General features: G+C 42.8%; 2 protein-coding genes and 1 long non-coding RNA gene across 5 annotated transcripts in view; 1 reads left to right on the top strand and 2 right to left on the bottom strand.

Moving 5' to 3' along the window:
• LOC115143539 (transmembrane channel-like protein 5) overlaps positions 1–13,852 on the bottom strand; it is a 32,797-nt gene extending 18,945 nt beyond the window's left edge. The window contains exons 1-9 of one of the 3 annotated variants that reach the window (XM_065001471.1): positions 13,675–13,852; positions 12,898–13,083; positions 12,053–12,309; positions 6,979–7,056; positions 5,388–5,504; positions 4,878–4,980; positions 2,479–2,560; positions 1,804–2,064; positions 1,466–1,614 (exon numbers count right to left, since the gene is read on the bottom strand). In XM_065001471.1, coding sequence (XP_064857543.1) covers positions 1,466–1,614; positions 1,804–2,064; positions 2,479–2,560; positions 4,878–4,980; positions 5,388–5,504; positions 6,979–7,056; positions 12,053–12,309; positions 12,898–12,974 — 1,124 coding nt within the window. In that variant the 5' untranslated portion in view covers positions 12,975–13,083; positions 13,675–13,852. The remainder of the gene's footprint in view (positions 1–1,465; positions 1,615–1,803; positions 2,065–2,478; positions 2,561–4,877; positions 4,981–5,387; positions 5,505–6,978; positions 7,057–12,052; positions 12,310–12,897; positions 13,084–13,674) is intronic. The other 2 variants (XM_065001470.1, XM_065001472.1) reach the window with 2 other exon arrangements.
• Positions 13,853–14,674: 822 nt separating this feature from the next.
• The window catches only part of LOC115142414 (BOS complex subunit NOMO1-like), a 35,534-nt gene continuing 23,795 nt past the window's right edge, over positions 14,675–26,413 (top strand). Inside the window, 18 exon segments of the mRNA XM_029681843.2 lie at positions 14,675–14,940; positions 15,554–15,821; positions 16,359–16,507; positions 16,815–16,922; positions 16,925–16,963; positions 17,731–17,816; positions 17,949–18,094; positions 18,296–18,443; positions 18,735–18,911; positions 20,037–20,182; positions 20,436–20,550; positions 21,745–21,842; positions 21,919–21,977; positions 21,980–22,101; positions 24,363–24,493; positions 24,796–24,951; positions 25,138–25,216; positions 25,380–25,573. Of these exon segments, the coding sequence (XP_029537703.2) occupies positions 14,925–14,940; positions 15,554–15,821; positions 16,359–16,507; positions 16,815–16,922; positions 16,925–16,963; positions 17,731–17,816; positions 17,949–18,094; positions 18,296–18,443; positions 18,735–18,911; positions 20,037–20,182; positions 20,436–20,550; positions 21,745–21,842; positions 21,919–21,977; positions 21,980–22,101; positions 24,363–24,493; positions 24,796–24,951; positions 25,138–25,216; positions 25,380–25,573 (2,237 nt within the window). The 5' untranslated portion in view covers positions 14,675–14,924.
• LOC135560165 (uncharacterized) lies at positions 15,668–17,736 on the bottom strand. Its single transcript, XR_010458732.1, has 3 exons — positions 16,699–17,736; positions 16,317–16,478; positions 15,668–15,796 (listed from the first exon to the last, which is right to left on the bottom strand). It is a non-coding gene; the product is annotated as an uncharacterized LOC135560165 (long non-coding RNA).

Here is a 26,413-nt window from a genome sequence, read left to right as displayed (position 1 = left end):
ACCAATAAATCCACTATAACTGAGAATTTCAATAAGCATTTTTCTATGGCTGGCTATGCTTTCCACCTGGCTACTCCTACCCCGGTCAACAGCCCTGCACTGCCCACAGCAACTCGTCCAAACCTCCCCCACTTCTCCTTCACCCAAATCCAGATAGCTGATGTTCTGAAAGAGTTGCAAAATCTGGACCCCTACAAATCAACTGGGCTAGACAATCTGGACCCTCTCTTTCTAAAATTGGAACCCCTATTACTAGCCTGTTCAACCTCTCTTTCATATCGTCTGAGATTCCCATAGATTGGAAAGCTGCCGCGGTCATCCCCCTCTTCAAAGGGGGAGACACTCTAGACCCAAACTGCTACAGACCTATATCTATTCTACCCTGCCTCTCTAAGGTCTTTGAAAGCCAAGTTAACAAACAGATTACCGACCATTTCGAATCTCGTACCTTCTCAGCTATGCAATCTGGTTTCAGAGCTGGTCATGGCTGCACCTCAGCCACGCTCAAGGTCCTAAACGATATCATAACCAACTAGCCTGCCTGGTTAAATAAAGGTTAAATAAAAAAATAAAAATGTAAATAAAAAATTGTATTGTTTAATTCAGTTTTGTTTCTTATCTATTTCACTTGCTTTGGCAATGTTAACATGTGCTTCCCATGCCAATAAAGCCCTTGAATTGGAATTGAATTGAGAGAGAGAGAGAGAGAGAGAGAGAGAGATGTACAGAAAGAGACGGACAGACAAAGACAGAGAGACAGAGAGACCGAGAGAGAGACTGATCACCCCAATCCACAAAAGTGGAGACAAATTTGACCCCAATAACTATGTGTCAACAGCAACCTTGGGGAAATAGTCTGCATTATAATTAACAGCAAACTCGTACACTTGTAAATACAACCCATATTTTATTTATTATTATTTTTATTTATTTTCCCTTTTGTACTTTAACAATTTGCATATCATTACAAAACTATATATATATATATATATATATATATATATATGACATTTGTAATGTCTTTATTCTTTTGGAACTTCTGTGAGTGTAATGTTTACTGTTCATTTTTATTGTTTATTTCACTTTTGTATATTATCTACTTCACTTGCTTTGGCAATGTTAACATATGTTTCCCATGCCAATAAAGCCCCTTGAATCGAATTGAGAGAGACAGAGAGAAAGAGAGAGAACAGGGGTCCCTTTACTGCACTATTACAACATGAAGAAAAGGTTCAATAAATATATAAAGGTATGATGTGAATGTCATGGCATTGTGGATTTGATTGACATCATACATGTGAGATCAACTGGCTTTGATAAATGATTTACTGGCACTTGAAACCGATGGAGAAGCACATGGAAACCAAACCATGCATGACATAAATGACAGTCCAAAGCAGAGTTAATAGTGGTCAATACAATGTTACTGTTACATGATCCCTGTGCAGTCTCATCCCATACTGACCTGTAGATGAGGGCGGCTCCACACAACACCATGTAGGCTGCTATGGTGAAGAAGTAGGCCAGCTGCATGTTGTACTCAGACCGGCCCCCTGTCCCTTGTGTTTTATTACTGTAGCCGCCATAATACATCATTGTGTGGCTGAAATAACCCTGTGGGGAAAATGTATACATCAAAATAAAACATTTTTACCACACAGTAACTGTTCACTGTATGCTGACTTTACAGTACGGGGTGTCGTATAACAAATATGTTGATCAGATTCGTAGCGTATGCTGCTATGGAATGATTCACTCAAAAGCCTCGACCAGAAGTAGCGTGAATAGTTAACAACAACAAACCGCTCCGGTCAGTATCTCTAGCCCTTTGAAGCTGACCCCAGCGGGGATGTCTGGCGTGGGGTGATAGATGAGCTGGGGGATGGTGATGAAACCAAAGTTGACCAGGAAGGAGAAGATGTTGAACATCAGCAGCCATTTTAGGAACTTGAAGTAGGAGAGGACCCCCGTGCCAAATTTACCCCCGACCTCCTTCATGGTACCCCGCCACAGTTCCAGGGTCTGCTTGGCTAAAGTCATGTTAGCACCGCACCTGCGGAACGCCTGAGGGGGAAGACTGGTCTGAGAACAGTGGTGAGGTCTTGTATGTCACAAATGCACTGTCATAGATTTCATAGCACAGATGTCACAGAATAGGTGTAATTGTCAATAGAGGATGTGGATGATGGAATAGTAATAATGTTTAATGTAAGTAGAAAGTTATTGTATGGCCTGCATGGTGGCAGTCTGTTTCTGCTTTTGCCAATGTTCAAGTGTCGCTGAATGCAGAGACAGAATGTCACTCTGGCAAATTGTATTGCTCATAAAAGGCATAATGATTTAGTGATAGCCAACCACAGGAAGCGTTGCACTTTGCCATAGTCTAATAGGACAAGGACACACAGGAAGTAAAGTTGGGCATAAGGCCAGGAGGACACACAGAGAGACACAAAGATGTCAGAGAGTCAAACTGCTTACCAGTGAGACAGTCTTTGAGCAGTCTGCAAAGCAGTTCAGTTGCCGGGACTTTTTGAATGATTTCAACGCCAACACTTGACCCCTAGGAGATATGAGATCAAACAAACATAAAGATTACAGTCTGATACAGTTATGTAGCATATGATAATAACATACGCACATCACAGCGTTATCTCTTCATAAAAATATATGACCTGTCAAAAGTTGCACAGTGCTCTTGGCTGGCTGTGTGGCTGTAAACTTTGGACTTGGCCGATGCGATGCGCTTATGCTAAACACTTCTTCCTTACCTGCATACCGCAAGAAGGTGTGTGTGTGTCTGTGTGTCTGTGTGTGTGACTATTCTCCCCAATGATCTCACATCGCAAGCCTACATAACTGCACACTCGATGTCCAACCTACCCTTGTACATAGTACTTATTTTACTACCCCTGGTAATAAGTTAAACTTTCCATAGTAAAACTGAAAGAAAACAGGCACTTTTTGACCTATGACGGTGACATGACAACTATACAGTTGAAGTCGGAAGTTTACATACAACTCAGCCAAATACATTTAAACTCAGTTTTCACAATTCCTGGCATTTAATCCTAGTAAGAATTCCCTGTTTTATGTCAGTTAGGATCACCACTTTATTTTAAGAATGTGAAATAATAATTGTAGAGAGAATTATTCATTTCAGATATGATTTCTTTCATCCCCAATGGTGGAACAAACTCCCTCACGACGCCAGGACAGCGGAGTCAATCACCACCTTCCGGAGACACCTGAAACCCCACCTCTTTAAGGAATACCTAGGATAGGATAAAGTAATCCTTCTCCCCCCCCCCTTAAAAGACCTAGATGCACTATTGTAAAGTGGCTGTTCCACTGGATGTCATAAGGTGAAAGCACCAATTTGTAAGTCGCTCTGGATAAGAGCGTCTGCTAAATGACTTAAATGATGTAAATGTATCACATTCCCATTGGGTCAGAAGTTTACATACACTCAATTAGTATTTGGTAGCATTGCCTTGAAATTGTTTAACTTGGGTCAAACATTTTGGATAGCCTTCCACAAGCTTCCCACAATAAGTTGGGTGAATTCTGGCACATTCCTCCTGACAGAGCTGGTGTAACTAAGTCAGGTTTGTAGGCCTCCTTGCTCGCACACGCTTTTTCAGTTCTGCCAACGCATTTTCTATAGGATTGAGGTCAGGGCTTTGAGATGGCCACTCCAATACCTTAACTTTGTTGTCCTTAAGCCATTTTGCCACAACTTTGAAAGTATGCTTGGGGTCCATTTGAAAGACCCATTTGCGACCAAGCTTTATCTTCCTGACTGATGTCTTGAGATGTTGCTTCAATATACCCACATAAATATCCATCCTCATGATGTCATCTATTTTGTGAAGTGCACCAGACCCTCCTGCAGCCAAGCACCCCCACAACATGATGCTGCCACCCCCATGCTTCACGGTTGGGATGGTGTTCTTCGGCTTGCAAACCTACCCCTTTTAACTCCAAACATAACGATGGTCATTATGGCCAAACAGTTCTATTTTTGTTTCATCAGACCAGAGGACATTGCTCCAAAAAGTAAGATCCTTGTCCCCATGTGCAGTTGCAAACCGTCGTCTGGCTTTTTTATGGCGAGTTTGGAGCAGTGTCTTCTTCCTTGCTGACCGACCTTTCAGGTTATGTCGATATAGGACTCGTTTTACTGTGGATATAGATAGTTTTATACCTGTTTCCTCCAGCATCTTCACAAGGTCTTTTGCTGTTGTTCTGGGATTGATTTGCACTTTTCGCACCAAAGTATGTTAATCTCTAGGGGACAGAACGCGTCTCCTTCCTGAGCGGTATGATGGCTGCATGGTCCCATGGTGTTTATACTTGCGTACTATTGTTTGTACAGATGAACGTGGTACCTTAAGGAGTTTGGAAATTGCTCCAAGGATGAACCAGACTCATGGAGGCCTACAATTGTTTTTCTGAGGTCTTGGCTGATTTATTTTGATTTTCCCATGATGTCAAGCAAAGATGCACTGAGTTTGAAGGTAGGCCTTGAAATACATCCATAGGTCCACCTCCAATTGATTCAAATGATGTCAATTAGCCTATCAGAAGCTTCTAAAGCCACAACATAATTTTCTGGAATTTTCCACACTGTTTAATGGCATAGTCAACTTAGTGTATGTAAACTTCTGACCCACTGGAATTGTGATACAGTGAATTATAAGTGAAATAATCTGTTTGTAAACATTTGTTGGAAAAATGACTTGTGTCATGCACAAAGTAGATGTCCTAACCGACTTGCCAAAACTATAGTTTGCTAACAAGAAATTTGTGGAGTGGTTGAAAAACGAGTTTTAATGAGTCCAACCTAAGTGTATGTAAACTTCCCACTTCAACTGTACCTGATGTGTTTCTTGTCATCAAAGCTCATAGGGAGGTCTCGGATGGCCTTGATTCTGTCCCTCGTTGACATAGCAACCAGCTCTTGGACCAAGTTCTGTTCCTCTGTTGGACAAAGACATGATAAGACAGATCTGTGAGGTTATTATTCATAGTATGCCTTTAAAATCAGAGCTGTAATATAATACAAAAAATTACAATATAATAATACATAATATAATGTATAATATATGAGTTTGTCATTGTGATTTAGGATAAGAAGTGAGGTAGGGTTAGGATTGAGCTATAAAGTCATTATATAGTAGGAAACGTCTTATACATCAATCAGTGAGTGTATCCAGAATATGACTTCAATGGATAACATTGTCCTGAACCGATTGAAAAGAGAAACATCATATTTCTACAAGGAGAATGGACAGGCATTCTCACCGGTTGTTGTGCCCATAGGAATGCAATTCTAGTAATTGAATTTCTATGGCTGTGCCCTAGGCTCTCCCTTCTTCAACCCTCACCATTTTCCATCTCATTCCTGATGTCGTCCTCAGAAAGGCCCAGATTGCCCAGAGCAGCCTCTCCTACAGGGAATAGACTCATCTTCCTCGACCCCCTGAACCTCATCGAAACATGACCTGGGAGACACGAGGACATCTAATTAAACACAGCTGACAGCCTAGCTATTACTGGGGAATTATGAGCCTAATAACGTGTGTTGAACGAATAGAAAGTCATCCATCATAGGCTTACTATCAGCACTAACAATACTGAGGATATATAATATGTTAAGCTTATAGAAAGCACTACACATCCTATTTATTCATTTCAGATCATGTCCACCCATTGACTTGGCAAACACAATTCATTCCCATAATTCCAGTGCAAACAAGTGAACTTACAAAGAACGGCATGCACACACAACTTACAATATATCATGGTTTATTGGTTCACGCACTGACACGGTCCTTGATTGCACAGGGAAGTGGTTTTGGGTGGCTTGAAAGGATGAGACCCCCAATCACATTGCATGGGTGTGTTGTGAGTCAATATTTACAATGTGTAAATAAGCATTAGCCGCTGATGATCAACTTTGATTAAACCAAATGAAATAGAGGTGGTTAAAAAAAGGTTTCCAAAAGGTTGTGCCCATAGCAGAACCCTTCTTGGTTCCAGGTAGAACCATTTTAGGTTGCAGGTAGAACCCATTGGGTTCCATGTAGAACCTGAATCCAAAGGGTTCTCCTATATGCAAAGGGTTCTCCTATGGGGACAGCCAAATAACCCTTTTAGGTTCTAGATAGCATATTTTTTTCTAAGACTGTACTATGTTTCACATCCTTTTGCCAAATGCAGTAGCATGACTAGCTGACAATGAAAGAAGATGAATGTGCAAGTAGAGGTACTGGGGTACTGGGGTAGTTGGGTGGGCTATTTACAGATGGGCTGTGTACAGGTGCAATGATCGGTAAGCTGCTCTGACAGCTGATGCTTAAAGTTAGTGAGGGAGATATAAGACTCCAGCTTCAGTGATTTTTGCAATTTGTTCCAGTCACTGGCAGCAGAGAACTGGAAGGCGGCCAAACGAGGAGTTGGCTATGGGGATGACCATAGCAAACACCTAATCATCAGTCCTCGTGATTAGACCGTATTACCTGGATTGTGTTCATTAGGCAACAAATGGAAGAAAACAGACTGAAACAGGGAGGGACTACCTGGACTTGTCCAAAAATAAATGCTCATTGTAATGTTTCGTTGAAAAATGTTTTGCTACGTTTTGCCCTAATCAATACAGCCCTGTAAACTGTTAGCACCGTAGTTTCCCGGGATAGTATTTTTCTGCCAACTTCCTTGTGCTGCCTGTTTACCTTTGGGTAATGTTTAATTAGACATTGGATCGTCAAATCATCATCTTAAGGATCTGACCCTTTTTTTCCAATTTTCGCCTAAAATGACATACCCAAATCTAACTGCCTGTAGCAAGGATAGTGCAACAACTAACCTCAAAGGTTCTTATGATCAAAGGGACCAACTGAAAGCTAAAGAAGTAAAGTAAGGAAGTAAATAGAGAGTAATCTACTGTATGTGCTTTAGAAGTGGTTTGAACAGCACCTGAAGTTGCAGATGGAAGTCGTACAGGAGGCGTTGTGTCATAATGCGTTGCCTGGTCGATCTGGTACCCGCTGTGATCTGAACATCATGGAGAACGAACACTAGATTCATTAATTGCATCCACCTAATTTTCGAACGTTGCTATGGGCACAGCCAAACAACGGAAGTGATGTATTCGATTTCTGCTTTACTTACCTAGTGCAGCGTGCACGTGGCACATTTGCTAGAGTAAATTATTTGAAGGAGTCAATTTGTAGAGTATAAGAGTCAAGTAAACAAGTGTAAGTGTAATTGTATATGTATTTAATTCAAGTTCTCAAACGTTAGATAGAGCTACTAGTAGTTATGTTGTGATAATTACGTGAATTGTGTTGTGTATGAGATTAGGGCCTCCACAAAGCCAATAACTATAACGATAAACTATAGTCTACATAACTATAAAACGTTGGTGAGCATCCACACTAGATGAAAGTTTATCAAGTATTGTCCTGCACCTGTCAATCAACTGATCAACGCATTCTACTGCACACTGCCTATTAATAAGGTGGTAACACAAGACCATTCACGAGGTCATAAGCACAGATACTGGTTCAGACCATTCACGAGGTCATAAGCACAGATACTGGTTCAGACCGTTCACGAGGTCTAACGCACAGATACTGTTTCAGACCATTCACGAGGTCTAACGCACAGATACTGGTTCAGACCAGTGCTTTCAGGGTGTGTTCATTGTCATAGTGACAACTGCAAATAATACTTCAATGTACATCTAGGCCAAATGAAAAATAATATAGTAACTCGTATTTAAATGTAGCAATTGAACAACAAACTCAGAGCCTGCACATATTTTACAGCATCTCATTGCCTCGTTGCTCAACTGGTTTGCAAGTGATTTCCATTTTTGTAATGGTTGTCAATTCCTTTGTGTCTTATTTTTCACTCTGCTCATCTAGGCTATGTCCTGTACAACTATTTGCTATGCACCAGTGCAACAATGTTATAATCATTAAAGGCCAAACTTGATCAATCACACCAACACACTTTCTCTCTTCAATTTTACCCGAAATTGATTTTCTGTGCTGTAGGCCTGTTTTACTTTCAGCAATTAGTCAAAGCAAGCCTGTTTCTTTCCCTGAATAGGCTATTAGGTGTAATATTTGTGTTGTGGAGAAATGACCAGGCAGGAGACGGGAGTACAGTTAGTTTTCGTTTAGTCCAAACCCCTCGTGCTCTACAGTTCCCGGCACCCCAGTGCCGTAATGTAACACTGCCGTAATGCATTACTGCTTAGTAACAGCACAGTAACTAATATAAACAGATGTAGATCCCGGATACTACACTCCTCCCCCATAGTGTTTACCTCCCAGAGAACAAGGTAAATATGTTAGGTAACTACTAATGCAATATCTGAACAATGCATTCTTAAACATTTTTCAACTACTGGGTTGAAACAGACTTTTCAGAGCCCAGCACAAATCCAGGGGATCATTCTGCCCCGAAGATGGAGTTTGTGTCCTAATAACTAACCCAGGTAATGTCCTTTTTCTTTCCTTTTATCTAGGACATATTAAAGTGTTTGTTTTACTGTCCGTTACCTCCTTAACCAGCTCAACTCACAGGTCAAGCTTTTGAGGTGCCCTTCGCTGTCGAATCGGATATCTCCGCTCCTCCTGGGCTTCCTGTGGCGGGCCAGGTTCGGGTGGAAGGTCAGGCTCTGTCTCTCCCGTACGTCCACAGTCAGGAGAATAGTCCTGGGGGTCGTTATTGTTCTTGTTCTCTCGGCATGTCTCTGCTGGGGCGTTGGACCGTAGCAGATGATCCACATGAACGTTGACCTGGCGATGACCAATTTGACCTGGCGATGATCAAAGGTCCTCTGTGTTGCAAGATCACACCTGAGTTCCACAGGCACTTGGGGTGTCTGAAATCACGTACCATCACCCTCTCTTCCTCTTTGAATTCTCTGACAGTCTTTGAGTGTCTGTCATGAGCTTTCTTCTGCTGTAGCTGGTGCTTTGCCACAGTGCTTGACAAGTCTGGTTTCAACAATGTCAGGCGGGTACGTGGTTGACGTTTCAGAAACAGTTCAGCTGGTGTACATTCCGTTACTGTGTGTGGTGGGCACAGACTGAACCTCGAGTCTAGTCCAGGCCTTCTTAAAGGTTTGCACGGCTCTCTCCGCTGCTCCGTTTGATGCCGGATGGTAAGGTGGTGACAGGATGTGCCTTACTCCATTGTTCTTGAGAAACATTTCAAAATCGTTTGACGTGAACGGAGGGCCATTGTCCGATACAAGCTCCTTGACTAGTCCAAAGGATGCAAACAGGTGTCTGAGAAGATTGATGGTCTTCTCAGCTGTGGTCAGTTAAGTAGGGAACACTTCCATCCACTTGGAATGGACATCAACGACAACAAGGAAATGTTGCTTGTCAATTTCGGCGTAATCCACATGGATGCGTTCCCAAGGTGTAGCAGCCCAGGACCATGGATGAAGAGGTGCAGCAGCAGGCTTGTTGCGAACAGCTTCACAAGGTGAGCAGTGGCCTACATGCTGTTGAATGTCCTGATCCAGTCCAGGCCACCACAGATAACTGCGAGCGAGTGCTTTCATTCGAGTGATCCCTGGATGTCCCTCATGCAGGTCAGATAGCAGTCTCCTCTGGAATTTGTGAGGTACCACCACCCTTGATCCCCACAGAACACACCCTTGATCAGTGGACAACTGGTCTTGTCGATGAATGGACGAAGGTTATCGTCATTTACGAAGGTTGGCCAACCGCCTAATGTTAAGTCCAAGACTTTGGAAAGCACTGGGTCTTTCCTTGTTTCCTCTGCTATGTCAGAAGCAGATATGGGCAGTTCATCAATGAGAGAGATCTGGAAGACTGCTCTATCATCTTCACTGTCAGAGTCACTATTGCATGGTAGTCTTGATAGTGCATCGGCATTTGCGTGATCACTGGATCGTCTGTACTCAATCTCGTAGTCGTAGGCTAACAATATCAGAGCCCAACGTTGCATTCGAAGTGCAGCAAGGGTTGGTATAGCTGATTTTGGTCCAAGGATGGCCAACAGAGGCTTGTGATCTGTCAGCAGTTGGAACTTCCTTCCGTAGAGGTATTTGTGAAACTTCTTCACTCCGAATATTATGCTCAGGGCTTCCTTCTCAATTTGAGCATAATTTTTCTCACTTGGTGACAGAGTCTGTGATGCAAATGCGATAGGGTGTTCTTCACCTGACGGTAGAACATGTGAGATGACGGCTCCTACTCCGTATGGAGATGCATCACACGCAAGTCTCAGCTTCATCTCTGTGTTATAGTGGGCAAGCCACTTGCTCTTTAGCAGACGCTGTTTGCAAGTCTTGAATGCTTCTTCGCATTGTGGGGACCAATTCCACTTTGTATCGGCCTGCAGCAGTTGGTGAAGCGGATGCAACAATGTGGACAAGTTTGCCACAAACTTTCCGTAATAGTTCAGGAGCCCCAAAAATGACCTCAGCTCTGAGATATTTGTGGGTGCTGGTGCGTTTACGATTGCTTCCACCTTGCTGTTGGTTGGGTGCAGGCCTTGTGCATCAATCTTGTATCCGAGATACTCCACTGAGTCCTGGAGGAACTCACACTTGCTGCGTTTCATTCTCACTCCATATTTCTCCAGTCTTGACATCACTTTGTCCAGGACTACAAGGTGCTCTCCAATGGTTGGTGCTGACACGAGGATGTCGTCCATGAAGCACACAACATGGTCTATACCGTCCAAGATCTGATCCATTGTGTGTTGGAATATCGCTGGAGCTGTCGAGATTCCATAGGCCAAGCAATTGAATCTGAATAGCCCCTTGTGTGTATTGATGGTCAGATACTGTTCTGACTCCGGATCCAGCTTCAGTTGCTGATAAGCGAATGCCAGGTCCAGCTTACTGAAAACCTTCCCACCAGCTAGAGTGGCAAACAGATCTTCAGCGTTTGGTAGTGGATATTCCTCTGGTAGTATGCAGCGATTTACTGTGACCTTGTAGTCACCTCACATTCTGACGGTCTTGTCTTTCTTTGGGACTACAACAATCGGAGCGGCCCAGTTGCTCCTCGCTACTTTCGTGATTATGTTATTCTTCTGTAGGTGTTCCTGTTCCTTCTCTACTGCTTCCTTAAGAGCATAGGGAACCGGATATGGTTTGTGAAAGATAGGCTTGGTTCCTTCTTGCACTCTGACTTTTGCTGTGAAGTCTTGTATTTCACCGTAGCCATCTTTGAAAAGTTCTTTGTGCGTCTCCAGCATGTTAGTGAGTGATTTTGTCTAAAAACGTAGTCCTATGCCTAATCAATAATGGCACTTTGCGTGCCCGTGAATCACAGTGCACAACCTGGAGGAACGTACTGCAGATTTGCCATTTCATAAACTTGTAACGGACTTTGACAGGTAAATATTTAGCTCTAATTAGTTAGCTAATGCTCTATAGCTCTAATAGTTAGCTAATGCATGGCCCAATATCTAGCTAATATTTAGCTTCTTACTTCAGCTACACATCACTAGCCTCTCTTTTCCAGCTGTTCCGGTGCGTAACAGGCTATAACAAGCCTCTCTGCAATAGGCGATTCCTCTTCTGGTGAAATCCCAGGAAAGCTGTAGGCTACAAAAGCTATTTATATTTTTTTTTTAGTGGAGCACATATGAATTATGATAAAGCATGAACGTGGAGGAAGTTGTATCACAAGATGTTGGCTCCGAAACAATCTCAAACTTCCTTTATACTGGACTTATGTAAGCATACCAAACGTAACATATTATACTAATTTGAGTGTCACAGATATATATTTACTATGGTACGTCTAGTCTATGCGACCAAGCTGCCATTACAACAAAATCATGGCCATACTATTCTCTCAGAACCCGGAACCAAATCTTGGAGGAGAGACTAACCTTACTACAGCACAAGAGATCATATTTCTCTGATCTGTTTACAATACAATCTCCCATCAGAAAACGTGTGTACTGCCATTACATCGGTGTGTGGCTGTACATTACTTGTTTCTATTGTCTAATTAATCAATTAAATCAAACATAGACTTACTGAGGTCATGCTGCTGCCATCGTGGGCTCTCCGACCGGGGAGGAAGGAGACCCATGGGAATGCTGTCTCTGCCCCTCCAGCTCCCCTCCTGCCACCCGCCCCAGGGCACTCTCTCCTGGGCATCGTCGTAGCTGGACTGGACCCCTCCTGGGAGCTGCTGAAGATCAGACCTCCCCCTCTCACCCCCGGCTCCATCATCCCTGGGGTAGGGGTTACCATGGGGCTTACTGTGACGGGATTGGGATTTCCTAGAAGGACTTTGGAGAGAAGGACAGAGCATAACATTACTGGTGTGTTGTTGTATAAACCCTGCATCAGTCAGTCCAACGCCTTAATCATTACACTCATAAGGTTGCTGATGGTGTTCTAAGAATCATGCTACAATATTATTATAGACATATGACATTTGTCATAGACAATAATGTTTTTTTTTCTGAGGCGCTATAAAGTGAGTCTCTTATAAGAAATACCATAGCTTCCTGCTACGATATGTGATGGCACTGGCATTATAAAAAATCTGACACCAATTGAGAGATTAGAGATGATGTGACCAAGCACAGTGATGGTTTACATTTCAATATACAGAACAAAAGATCCTCTCAGAATTATTTTCTAATACTGGACCATTATGTTTTACTTCACTTCTCATATTTGTGTTATTTGTGCACTCTCCCCAAAAAATGTTTAAGAGCTGTCCGTCAACATTTCACTCAGGCACTCTACCCATTCAGGCCCTGTACCCATTCAGGCCCTCTACTCATTCAGGCCCTCTACCCATGTACCCAGTTAAAGCAGAATTATAACAAACATCCAAACAACACAATCGTACAAGTTGACACACATACCTCCTATCTATCTCCAGGGTGTCACTGTCATGATAGCCAGGGTTGTTATATCCTCCAGTGTTGTTGTAGTGTGACATATGGATCCTTGGCTTGATCTTCCTCTATAGTGGTTAACCCGGCGGGGATTTCTGTCTGTCCCTCTCCTCTTTAGTCCCCTGGAGGTCTGAAAGGTCCTCCTACTGTATTCTCAGTAAAACAATTAGTGAGAATGAGCTTGCCATTACATAAAATGAGAACTGGAAACGAGACAAACGTGCCACTAGCAACAAGACCCCCTTGGGTATAAAGAAGGGGCAAATACAAGACTTCTGAGCCCATACCTCGATGCTATTCCCATCTTCCTTTCACAAATAAAGCTGTGCTATCTAATACACATCACATGTTTTGGATGGAATGGCTGTCTTCAGTAAGTTATTTAACTCCCCTGTCCTATCCCTGTGTATATCATTATTTATTAACACAGGGATATGGTTTCTGTTTTGCCATGGTCTGTGCTTCAGTGCTGCCCTATGGCAGTAAACTAGGCAAAGTAGAAGTAACAAATTCCCGAGCAACAAAGTCTGGAAAGAGATCCGACTAACAAATATGTTGACATGGTAGTTTATTGTGGGGAAAACACAGAAGTTATATGTGACAGTGAATCTTTGTGTTGTCAAATTAAGAGAAATATAACCATGTTCCAAATAATAATAGTATACATTGCTGTTAGATACAGTAACAATTTAAAACTATTGTATCAAACAATTGTTTAAAATAATAAATCCAGTGTGTAATTACCTGGTTAACGTGCTGCTTATTCAGGGAAATCTGCTGGCTGCTTGAACAGGTTTTGCAGTCCGAGGATGCCTCCCCTTTTCCTTATAATCCAGGTTTGAAGTGCCAACTGTGGTAGCTAGAGTGCAGCTCTGAGAGATATACCTTTGTTGAACTTCATCACTGTGTGTCTGTCAGACTACCCGGAACTGTGCACTTGAAAAAAAGGTAAAAGTCCGGTTGTTCTAAATGCCGTATGCAAATCTAATAGGCTGCTATGGTTGGCATAATGACAGGTATTTCCAAATGATTCCCATAGGACGAGAAAATTAATTGTCATAATATGATATGGGACGGCCAAGGGCTCAACTGTGTTATTGCGAATGTGCAATAGGATAGGGAATTGCAATAAAGAGCCATAATGATTCACTTTCGTCTTCTGACTCTCTATTTAAAACACAATGTCAAACAAAATGTTGAATTCTGTGAATAACAGCATAATAAACCATTAAATTGTTAGTTGGACATTTTTATTATTTCATATTCAAATCATATAACCCCATTTTAAGCGTTAATACTTATTGATGCTCCATCATTTAAAATGTTTATGGTGGTGGCATTTGAGGACAGTAGAGCGCGACAAATGTTGTTATATAAATATAAAAGCTAGCTAACTAGCTATACAAATAAACATCAAATTGTTGGTCGGGTCGTTTGTCAGTATTTAATTTTATCCAAAATTAAATAAGCACGATTGTTGTGTATAATTGTGGGAAAGCATGCTATGCCGATCTAGTATTTATACATATCGCGCAGCCCAGTCAAAACTGTTCGCTGCTCTGGCCCCCCAATGGTGGAACAAACTCCCTCACGACGCCAGGACAGCGGAGTCAATCACCACCTTCCGGAGACACCTGAAACCCCACCTCTTTCAGGAATACCTAGGATAGGATAAAGTAATCCTTCTCACCCCCTCCCCCCTTAAAAGATTTAGATGCACTATTGTAAAGTGGCTGTTCCACTGGATGTCTTAAGGTGAACGCACCAATTTGTAAGTCGCTCTGGATAAGAGCGTCTGCTAAATGACTTAAATGTAATGTAAATGTAATACATCTAGCCTCCAGAGTTGCGTCGTTTAAGGATTCTGGAAAGGGAATGCGGCTTTGTTTTCCTTCTGCTGACTGACAGCCAACGTCAGCTAGCTACGCTAGTTAGCTAACAAAGTTGTTCATTAAACTTTCTTTGGTATTAAAAGTGCACGAGGACAACTGAAAATGGAGAGAGACTCAGGTAACTAAGCAAACTCAATTTCATATGGACCTTCTCAGCAAGTAAGTTAGTAAATGTAGCCAGTTATCTAGCTAGACATGGCAGGTAAACTTTCCTAATGCTAAAGCTACCCAGCCAACGTTAGCTAGCTAACGGTAGCTATCTCACTTTTTAGCTGAAACCGTTGTTATTGAAAGAAAACTTCCCTTACTCTTTGATGACATTAAATAGGAACAGTAACTTGGTTGATGAAGATATAAGCCCCTGAACAGGCAGTTAACCCACTGTTCCTAGGCCGCCATTGAAAATAAGAATTTGTTCTTAACTGACTTGCCTAGTTAAATAAAGGTAAAATAAAATAAGTTTTGATAGATGTAATTATTGAGGTGTGGTTGTTGTAGTTTTTTCAAATGTACCTGTCTGTTGCAATGACTGTATGGCTACACCACTTCCTGTGCATTCACAGCCAAATAGTTTTGTGAGTTCAACAGTATGATATCAATAAAGTGTATTGGATTCAAGTACTGCTCTTTATACCCCACATTTTACTCTCACTTTATGAACTTTAACCCCCAGCCTCTTCCCCAAAACATTTTTATTTTATTTATTTATTTACTGTATTTCTCTCTGACAGTGTTCCACAATGACCGTCTGGGAGCACCACGTAACCCACTACTGGACCAGCTCCCCAGCTACCAGTCTCTGCTGTACCGCAGAAAGCCCTCCGGCTCGGGTAGTACCAAGCGCCGTGACAGCTCACGGACCAGGCTGGGCTCCTCCAGCAGTGGGAAATGGGGACAGACCACATTGGCCAGGCAGCATGAGGAGAAACACAGGACTCAGACCCTACAGAGACCAGTCAGGGAACTGCCCAAACCTATGGCGGAGAAAGGCAGAGACAAGTCAGATCTCTAATATGTCTTCATGCAGTGTTATACTGGTGTAAAATGTTGTATTGTAATGATAATATGAAAAGGGTTGCACTGTGTAATAACATTTGTATACTATGTAACTGTATATGTTACAGGACGTCAGAGATTTTTATGTTTTTTTATGAGTCTTACTGTGTTGGAAGTAATTGGTTATCTGCCTTCATTGCCTTCACTCACTGTAGGGGTCAGCAGTGCATAGTTATTGCTCTGCAGGCAGTGTTTCATTTTCTCATATCAATTTGAGACATTACTGGATTAGTGAAGATATGGCAATTCTTAGGCCTTAGGCCAATAACAGAGCACACCATTCACTACAAGTAGGCTACAATTTCATGAGCATAACGATTGGGGCTAGATATGGTTATGTTCATGGTTCATTGGGTCTCTTTGTCGAAGCTCTCTTGGTGGATTCTGGTGTGATGTTAGTATTCTTGAAAAAAGCTTAGTATGTTAACATTGACTTACTGATTGATTGCTTAATATATTGACTGATTGATCATCTGACAGGGACCAGCGTTTGGAGCAGGCCAAGGATCTGAGCAGTTGGAGCCAGTGGAGACAGGGCACCAGACGGACCCTGAGGAGGCTAACGGAGGATGGGTTTGAGATGCTCAGCAACCTGGAGCTCTGGAGGGGAGACATCCATGTCATTGAGGGTAAGAGAATGGTTGCCAGTGACAAAACAACCTGTTACTCCAATTGACTTCTATTGACATGATTTATGTCAAAGGCTTAGTTACACAAACAAAGCTCAAAATTGGATTTGTGAGGGACAAAGGCAGAGTTTCCACAGAGATTATGTAATATCGCTGATAAAAATTGGGCAATTAAAAGTTCTCTTGCTCACTTGTGTGTCTTCTGTTGGAAGCATTGAAAGATATGAGTGCGTTGATGTTGATCTCTTTGAGATCCGGGATGGTATCTAAATCACTCATCCTTTCCCTTCTCTGTGTCCCATCACAGGGATGTTTGGCACAGGGATCCTGTCCTACTTCTCCTTCCTGCGTTTCCTGGTGCTGCTCAACTTCATCATGTTCCTGCTCATGTTCGGCTTCGTCATGCTGCCCAGCATCACCATGCCTCAGGGAACACCACCTTCAACCACGTAGATGGTAACACAGGCCTTTACGTGTTATAGAGTAAAGTAGACAATATTATACATGTAACTGTCAAGATAAAGGAAACGCACAGGCCCTTTAAAACTGCCTATGCTCCTTTGAGACCCGTCCGTCAAAGTCACTTCTTCTAGCCATGGTAGCAAAAATAATAAGCATTTTTATACATGACTCTAAGCACGATGGGATGTTAATTACTGAATTAACTCAGGAACCACACCTGTGTGGAAGCACCTGCTTTCAATAGACTTCGCATCCCTCATTTGCTAAAGTGTTTCCTTTATTTTGGCAGTGACATGTACATCACAGGAGGTTGGTGGCACTTTAATTGGGGAGGACAGGCTTGTGGCAATGGCTTGAGCAGAATGTGTGTAATGGTATCAAATACATGGTTTCCATTGTTTGGTGCTATTCCATTCGCTCAGTTCCAGCTATTATTATGAGCCGTCCTCCCCTCAGCAGCCTCCACTGCTGTACATTAATTCTATAGTATTTATGTAAACTGTAGGTCAGTAAGAGATTAACACCACATTCAACCATGTTGTCATGAAGGTTCAGTTAGAGAGGAGAGATATGGGGCATGTAGCTGTTCTGCGACATCAAGAGCATCAGTCATCTTTACATTAGATTATGAATGTTGTATTGTTAATCTCATCTATGATATATATATATATATATATATAGATATATTAAATTCATTGTTAATGGACTTCTAGATAGATGTCTTACCAATATTATATTGTTGCTTCTGTTGTGAACCACAGGCTTCGAGTGCAGTAACTACCCCAGCACCTCTCGCCGTGGCCTGGTGGTTTTCCACCAGCACATCACAGACCTCCTCTCAGGGGCGGTACAGACTACCCTCCTCATATACCACGCCCTCTTATTCATTTAATTCAGTCACTCATTGTACGCCTGCATAGCACTGTAGATGATGTTCTGGGACTGAGAATGACTCCCTTGTTTGTTTCACATCTTAAAGGGCTTTCTGGAGCAGACCTACCTCTTCTATGGTTACTACAAGGTAGAGACCATTCACTTCCCTAAGTTCACCTACAACCTGCCTCTGGCCTACCTGCTGGTCACCATAGCCTACCTCTTCCTCAGTCTCATATGGATAGTCAAAAGGTAAAAAAGTGCCCTATCTTACTGTATTCAGACTTGTCAATTATACACGTATTTTGGATAAAACGCTCCTCAAAAGGAATCTTCTCAAACATGCACACGCTGTTCAATTGTTTTTCACGGTCATGCAAGTCATATACTGTTATAGAAATACTTAAGTTTTTTAGCCATTTCCAAATCGGCATTTCTCGTCGTTCCTCAAAGGTCTGCGACTGGCTTCAAGCGTAAACTGGTGCAGGACGAGGATCGCTTCCAGAGCTTCTGCAACAAGATCTTTGCCGGCTGGGACTTCTGTATCGTCAACGACAGCGCAGCCAGGCTCAAGAGGAGCAGTCTTCTTTATGAACTGAAGGTGAGGTGTCAGTAGTCAGTCGATATTATAGGTTGACTCAAAACAACAGGGAGAAATGTGATTCAACACTATTGACAAAGTGAATTGAATTCCTCAGTTCACACATTCCAGTTACAGCCATACAATGTAAAATAACTGTATTGGTTCACTTCTGTTTACCACTCGCTTTTCAACAACTCCTTTCAGAAGAAGCTGTGTTTATTTGGTTTATTAATATATACAGTATAAGTGCTTATAACTGCATATAATGGAGATCCTATATTCATTCCTCTGTCCTTTCTATGTCAACAGACTGATCTGGAAGAGGAGCGCATCAAGCAGAAGATAGCAGACAGGACACGGAAGGAGAAGTGTAGGATCTACGTGATCCGACTGATCCTGAATCTGTTTGTGATCGCGGTACTGGCTGCCTGTTTCTACTCCATCTACATAGCCACCAACTTCTCCCAGAAAGCACAGATGACTAAGGTAACTAGGCAAGTCAGTTAAGAACATATTCTTATTTACAATGACGGCCTACCCCGGCCAAACCTGGACGACGCTGGGCCAATTGTGCGCCGCCCTATGGGACTCCCAATTACGGCCAAATGTGATACAACCTGGATTCGAACCAGGGTTATAAACCTTTAAACAGCAATGTTAGTTCAGTTTAGTTTCATTTGATGTGTACTATGGAAGCTTAAAGATGAATTGCAGCAGCACAAATGTAAATCAATGATCAACATGAAGGGAGTTGAAGCGTGACTGGAGGAGGAGCATCTTGGTCACAGCCAGGGAGGATAGTCAGTCAGAGACAGGTCTGGAGTCTCCTCAGCACAGCTTGCTGTCCCTGATGTCCTCAGCCTCTCCTTATGGACTCTGTAGGTAGCTGGTCAATAGACACATGGTTATTTTTAGATCTGATACATATGTCTAAGTTTAGCACAGGTGTGTCAAACATGCGGCACACGGGTGGTCTGAGTAAAAAATGATATTAATCGCCATTGAAATGACTAAAACCAAATCTAAACTGTAGAATTGATAATGGACTTACATTTATAGTGTCTTCACTCTTTCCAGCATCCTAAAAGTAATCGAAATAAATGAAAACTAGACAGTCAGGGAGCATTGACGAGACCGAATGCGGCACACGGGGAAAAAATAGTTTGACACTCCTGGTTTAGCACAATTTTTTATTTTATTTTTATCTACGCAAGTCAGTTAAGAGCAAATTCCTATTTACAATGACGGCCTAACCCAGACGATGCTGGGCCAATTGTGCACCGTCCTATGGGACTCCCAATCACGGTCGGTTGTGATACAGCCCAGGATCGAACTAGGGTCTGTAGTGACGCCTTGTAGCACTGAGATGCAGCGCCTTAGACCACTGGCCACTCGGGAGCACAATGGTTGTGGTTTTTTTAAAACGTTTATCTATTTTACAAAAAAACACAAACATCAACACAGAATGACACTGACACGTTCAACAATTTCAAAGGTTGAGGGATGAGCACAATGGCTGTTCTATTGAAATGAATGCTCTCTTCCTCAGTACTGTATACCTAATGGCATGTGCCTTTTCTGTTTTACTTCAAACATGCGTTGTCATAACAGGTGAACTTCATCCTGGACCTGATCTATGAGTATCTGCCTTCCATCGTCATCACCCTGGCCAACTTCATCACCCCCCTCATCTTCTCCCTCATCATCCAATTTGAAGACTACTCCCCCGCCTTTGAGATCCGCTTCACTCTCATGAGGTAAACAACAGGGCTGGGGTTGTTTTATTTCTATTCAGTCATTACATTTTTCAGTTTACTTCCTGAATTGATATGACATTTACCCCAACCCTGGCAACCAAGCACTTTCTTCTGTGAAAATCAATGAATGATGCTCTTGATGTTTCACACCGATTCCAGTTTGCATACTGATGTAGCACCCTGGTATTGATGAATAGATTTTTGCATTTTAACACCAATGTAATTTCTTTGTAATGTCATAATCTTTCCACAGGTGTGTGTTCATGCGCCTGACCAGTATCTGTGTGCTTCTCGTCTCCCTCTGGGGTCAGATCACCTCTTGCCAGGAAGGCAACTGTGTCTGTGGGTACAACCACATCCTCTACCCGGTGAGTGGAGGTCAAAGGTTACCGTCGATATTCTTTATTTGTACTATTTTCTACATTGTAGAATAATAGTGAAGATATCAAAACTATGAAATAATACATATGGAATCATGTAGTAACCAAAAAAGTGTTAAATACATTTTAGATTTTAGATTATTTAAAGTAGCCACCCTTTGCCTTGATGACAGCTTTGCACTTTCTTGGCATTATCTCAATCAGCTTCACCTGGAATGCTTTTCCAACAGTCTTGAAGGAGTTCCCACATATGCTGAGCACTTGTTGGCTGCTTTTCCTTCACGCTGCGGTCCAACTCATTCCAAGCTATCTCAATTGGGTTGAGGTCGGGTGATTGTGGAGGCCAGGTCATCTGATGCAGCACTCCATCACTCTCCTTGGTCAAATAGCCCTTACACAGCCTGGAGGTGTCTGTTACTTGAACTCTGTGAAACATTTCTTAGGGCTGCAATTTCTGATGCTGGTAACTCTAATGAACGTATCCTCTGCAGCAGAGGTAACTCTGGGTCTTCCTTTCCTGTGGCAGTCCTCATGCGAGTCAGTTTCATCATAGCGCTTGATGGTTTTTGCGACTGCACTTGAAGAAACGCTCAAAGTTCTTGAAATATTCCATATTGACTGGCCTTCATGACTTAAAGTAATGATGTACTGTCATTTATCTTTGCTTATTTGAGCTGTTCTTGCCATAATATGTACTTGGTCTTTTATCAAATAGGGATATATTCTGTATACCACCCCTATCTTGTCACAACACAACTGATTGGCTCAAATGCATTAAGAAGGAAAGAAATTCCACAAATGAACTTTTAAGAAGGCACACCTGTTAATTGAAATGCATTCCAGGTGACTACCTCTTGAAGCTGGAGGTAGTCACCTGGAATGCAACAATTTATTCATCCAGCTGGTTGAGAGAATGCCAAGAGTGTGCAAAGCTGTCATCAAGGCAAAGGCTGGCTACTTTTGAAGAAACTCAAATCTAAAATATATTTTGAATTGTTTAACACTTTTTGGTCACTACATGATTCCATATGTGTTATTTCATAGTTTTGATGTCTTCACTATTATTCTACAATATAGTGAAAATCCCTGGAATGAGTAGGTGTGTCCAAACTTTTGACTGGTACTGTACATATTGATATTGGACGTTACTATGATCTCATATAATTCTACCTCTGCCTATAGTGTTGGGAGTCTCGCGTGGGCCAGGAGATGTACAAACTCATGATCTTTGATTTCATCATCATCTGTGCCGTCACTGTCTTTGTGGAGTTCCCTAGGAAGTAAGTCATCTTTTCTCTTCTCTCCTCTTCTCTCATCTCCTCTTCTGACAGTTCTCTCCCTCTCCCCCTCCCCCAGACTCATAGTGGACTACTGTGACTGTGGCCTGGCCAAGTGGTGGGGCCAGCAGGAGTTTGCCATCCCCAGAACGTCCTGGGGATTGTGTATGGCCAGACCATCTGCTGGATTGGGACGTTCTACTGCCCCCTGCTGCCCGCCATCTGCACCATCAAGTACTTCATCATCTTCTACATCAAAAAGGTAACATACCATAGAAATATTAGACCGTATCAATGTACTGGTATAGGTGGGCCGATGGCCATAATTGTTGTTCTATGTAATACAGTACAGTAAAGGCATCAGGAAGGTACAGAAACTAAAACAGGAAGCAGCCGTGCTCAGGTCTGTTCAACGCTGGTCCGACCAATCGGATTCCACCCTTCAAGATTGCTTCGATCACGTGGACTGGGATTTGTTCCGCATAGCGTCGAACAACAACATTGATGAATACGCTGATTCAGTGAGCGAGTTTATTAGCAAGTGCATCGGTGATGTTGTACCCAGAGCGTCTATTAAAACATTCCCCAACCAGAAACTGTGTATTGATGGCAGCATTTGCACAAAAATGAAAGCTCGAACCACTGCTTTTAATCAGGGCAAGGTGACCGGAAACATGACCGAATACAAACAGTGTAACTATTCCTTCCGCAAGGCAATCAAACAAGCTAAGCGTCAGTATAGAGGCGAAGTAGAGTCGCAATTCAACGGCTCAGACATGAGAGGTATGTGGCAGGGTCTACAGTCAATCACGGACTACAAATGAAAAACCAGCCCCGTCGCTGACCACGATGTCTTGCTCCCAGACAAACTAAACAACTTCTTTGCCCGCTTTGAGGACAATACAGTGCCACTGACACAGCCCGCTACTAAAACCTGCAGGCTCTCCTTCACTGCAGCCAACGTGAGTAAAACATTTAAACAGGTTAACCCTCGCAAGGCTGCAGGCCCAGACGGCATCCCCAGCCACGTCCTCAGAGCATGCGCAGACCAGCTGGCTGGTGTGTTTACGGACATATTCAATCAATCCTTATCCCAGTCTGCTGTTCCCGCATGCTTCAAGAGGGCCACCATTGTTCCTGTTCCCAAGAAAGCTAAGGTAACTGAGCTAAATGACTACCGCCCCGTAGCACTCACTTCCGTCATCATGAAGTACTTTGAGAGACTATTCACGGACCATATCACCTCCACCCTACCTGACACCCTAGACCCACTCCAATTTGCTTACCGCCCCAATAGGTCCACAGACGACGCAATCACACTGCACACTGCCCTAACCCATCTGGACAAGAGGAATACCTATGTGAGAATGCTGTTCATCGACTACAGCTCAGCATTTAACACCATAGTACCCTCCAAACTCGTCATCAAGCTCGAGACCCTGGGTCTCGACTCCGCCCTGTGCAACTGGGTCCTGGAGCGCCTCTTCAACCTCAGGAGGCTGAAGAAATTCGTCTTGTCACCAAAAACCCTCTCAAACTTTTACAGATGAACCATCGAGAGCATCCTGTCGGACTGTATCACCGCCTGGTACAGCAACTGCGCCGCCCACAACCGTAAGGCTCTCCAGATGGTAGTGAGGTCTGCACAACACATCACCAGGGGCAAACTACCTGCCCTCCAGGATACCTGTGACGCCACCCAATGTCACAGGAAGGCCGAAAATATCAAAGGACAACAACCACCCGAGCCACTGCCTGTTCACCCCGCTATCATCCAGAAGGCAAGGTCAGTACAGGTGCATCAAAGGGTGGACCGAGAGACTGAAAAACAGCTTCTATCTCAAGGCAATCAGACTGTTTAACAGCCATCACTAACATTGAGTGGCTGCTGCCAACATACTGACTCAACTCCAGCCACTTTAATACTGGAAAAATTGATGTAATAAATGTATCACTAGCCACTTTAAACAATACCACTTTATATAATGTTTACATACCCTACATTACTCATCTCATATGTATATACTGTACTCTATAGCATCTACTGCATCTTGCCTATGCTGTTCAGCCATCACTCATTCATATATTTTTGTGTACATATTCTTATTCATTCCTTTACACTTAGTAGTTGGTGTGAAATTGTTAGGTTAGATTACTTGTTAGATATTACTGCATGGTCGGAACTAGAAGCACAGGCACTTCGCTACACTCGCATTAACATCTGCTAACCATGTGTATGTGACAAATAAAATTTGATTTGATATGAATGACTGTTTGTTTTTGGTTGTAGCGTATGGTTTCAGCTGGGTCTAAACCTCGGGTTACATACTCTAGGTAACTGATTGAGTTGAGCGATACTGTACCTCATAAGTCATAGTGTAGGTCAGGATATTTCCTTATCCTAATTCCTTCACCCAATTGATAGAGAAAAGGAATATCCCATACCTGTGTGCATTATGTTGACTGAAAGGGAATTCTCACCCACAAATATGTTGATGAATGTATGTATTGTCTACCCTGCAGGTGACCCTGGTGAATAACTGCCGCCCGGCCACCCGTCCGTTCCGAGCCTCCAGCTCCAACTTCTTCTTCCTGGCTGTGCTGCTGATTGGCCTGGCACTGGCCTGTGTACCTGTCACCATTGGCATCGCACAGTGAGTACATGGCAGCAGTTAGCCTACCATGCATGCATCTTTATTTCCATAGATAACCATCAAAATGGCTAGTTGCACTGAAACTCACCATGCACCAATCTCATACCCTTTTCACACTGATGAGCCTAACTGAGCTTAGCTTAGCTGTACTGCTCTACTGTTGCTGAAACTGGGCTGGAAAGGAAATATTTGAGTCCGCACAGTACAGTTTGGCTTGGCACCATAGTGAGAAAATAGTATCAATCTGCTCCTAGATCAGTTGTTGGGTACATAAACTAACCCTTCCGTTTCTCCCTTATCAGGATCAGCTGTTCCCAGGCCTGTAGTCCCTTCGTTAACTACACCACATCCTGGGAGGTGCTCCCCCGGACGGTGTCCCAGCTGCCTGCAGGGGCACGCACGTTCCTCCTGGCCATCTCCTCTGAGGCCTTCGCCGTCTCCCTCTTTGTCATTACATGGTACGTGTTCCGGCCAATGATATCACTCCTGTCTACGGTTCATTGTCATTTGATATCCAGGCCGATAGATTGTGGTTTCAGCCAATCAATCAATAAAATATATTTATAAAACCCTCTTTTCATCAACACGTCACAAAGGGCTATCAAAATTCTGCTTTGTTAACCGTTGTCTCTTTCCTCCCTCAGCCTGGCCATGTTTTATGTCATTGCTCTAGCTGGAGCGCACAAGCGAGTGATCAACCAACTGAGGGAACAGCTAGTCATGGTGAGTAGCTATAGTAACCAGTCTACATGGCTGCACAACTCTACTGCACAGTATCTTCATAGGATTATTTTCCTGACCAGAAGAAATCTAGCTCCTAGTTATCTGGCATAACATTGTTATAGGGTTAATTTAGGCACTAACCCTCTTCTCCCTGTTCGGCCAGGATGGGCGAGACAAGCGTTTCCTGATCCAGAAGCTGTGTCAGGCCCAGAGGACCTGTGCTATTAGATCCACAGGTTCGGGATTCCAGTCCCACTCCTCAGACAGAGTCAGCCCCAGCTACCGCTCCAACTCTGGGTTCTTCCTGGTCCAGCCACCCCCGGACTCTGCTACTCATGTCTGAATTGCTAGGATTAGGCCCTTGAGTTTTACCTGACTAAAAAACTCAGGGCTCTTAATATTACTTGTAACTGGCTGTTTACTGGCATACACTATAGGTGCTGGCTTACCAGACATATATTAAGTCTAGACCTGGACTAAAATGCAGTCCAGGGACCAGGCTCGATCTGTGTCTAGGAAACCAGCCCTACCACTGGCAGACACTCGATTTGAGGAACACTATGCAACTGGGGGATTCGCTTTGCCTATCAAGGTTCTTTTGGTTTTGATCCAACGCATGTTGAGATCTGTGAATGTTCAAATGTCTGGTACAAGCCCAGTTTTACAATATTGGACCAATAGTTTGAACTCAAGGCTGGCAAAATAGCTATTTACTGCCTTTTGTGGAGAATTTCTTGTCCTGTTTGTTGTTTACTATATGTAGCCTACCATAAACATTACTATATGTGATGTCATGATGATAATTCTGCTGACTATTACCTTTTTCCTTCCAAGAAGGACTCTTAAGCTTTGAATTGCCCTTAAGTAATACAAAAAAATCAAAGCTGATCCCATATTGTTCAACTCCAACGCCTATAAACACTAAACATTCTTCTTGCACTTTAAATGTGACCTTTCTTGTTTATATTTTAAAGGTATACTGTATTAATTTGTGTAAACTTATATTCCTTAATCTCTTGTTTACTATTTCCATTAACTCTTAAGTATTAACTTTTAATGACCATGACATGCTACATGTGATTTAATATTTCACAATGTATTTGAGATCTACTGTCCCAACTTCTGCTACATACCAAACTGAACTAATACTTTTTTACTGTACTCTGTCTCCACTGCCTGTGTTCCATAAAGGGGAAG

The sequence above is a fragment of the Oncorhynchus nerka genome, linkage group LG15 (assembly GCF_034236695.1).
Source record: "Oncorhynchus nerka isolate Pitt River linkage group LG15, Oner_Uvic_2.0, whole genome shotgun sequence".
NCBI lineage: Eukaryota > Metazoa > Chordata > Actinopteri > Salmoniformes > Salmonidae > Oncorhynchus > Oncorhynchus nerka.
This window is presented reverse-complemented; position numbering and strand designations above follow the sequence as displayed.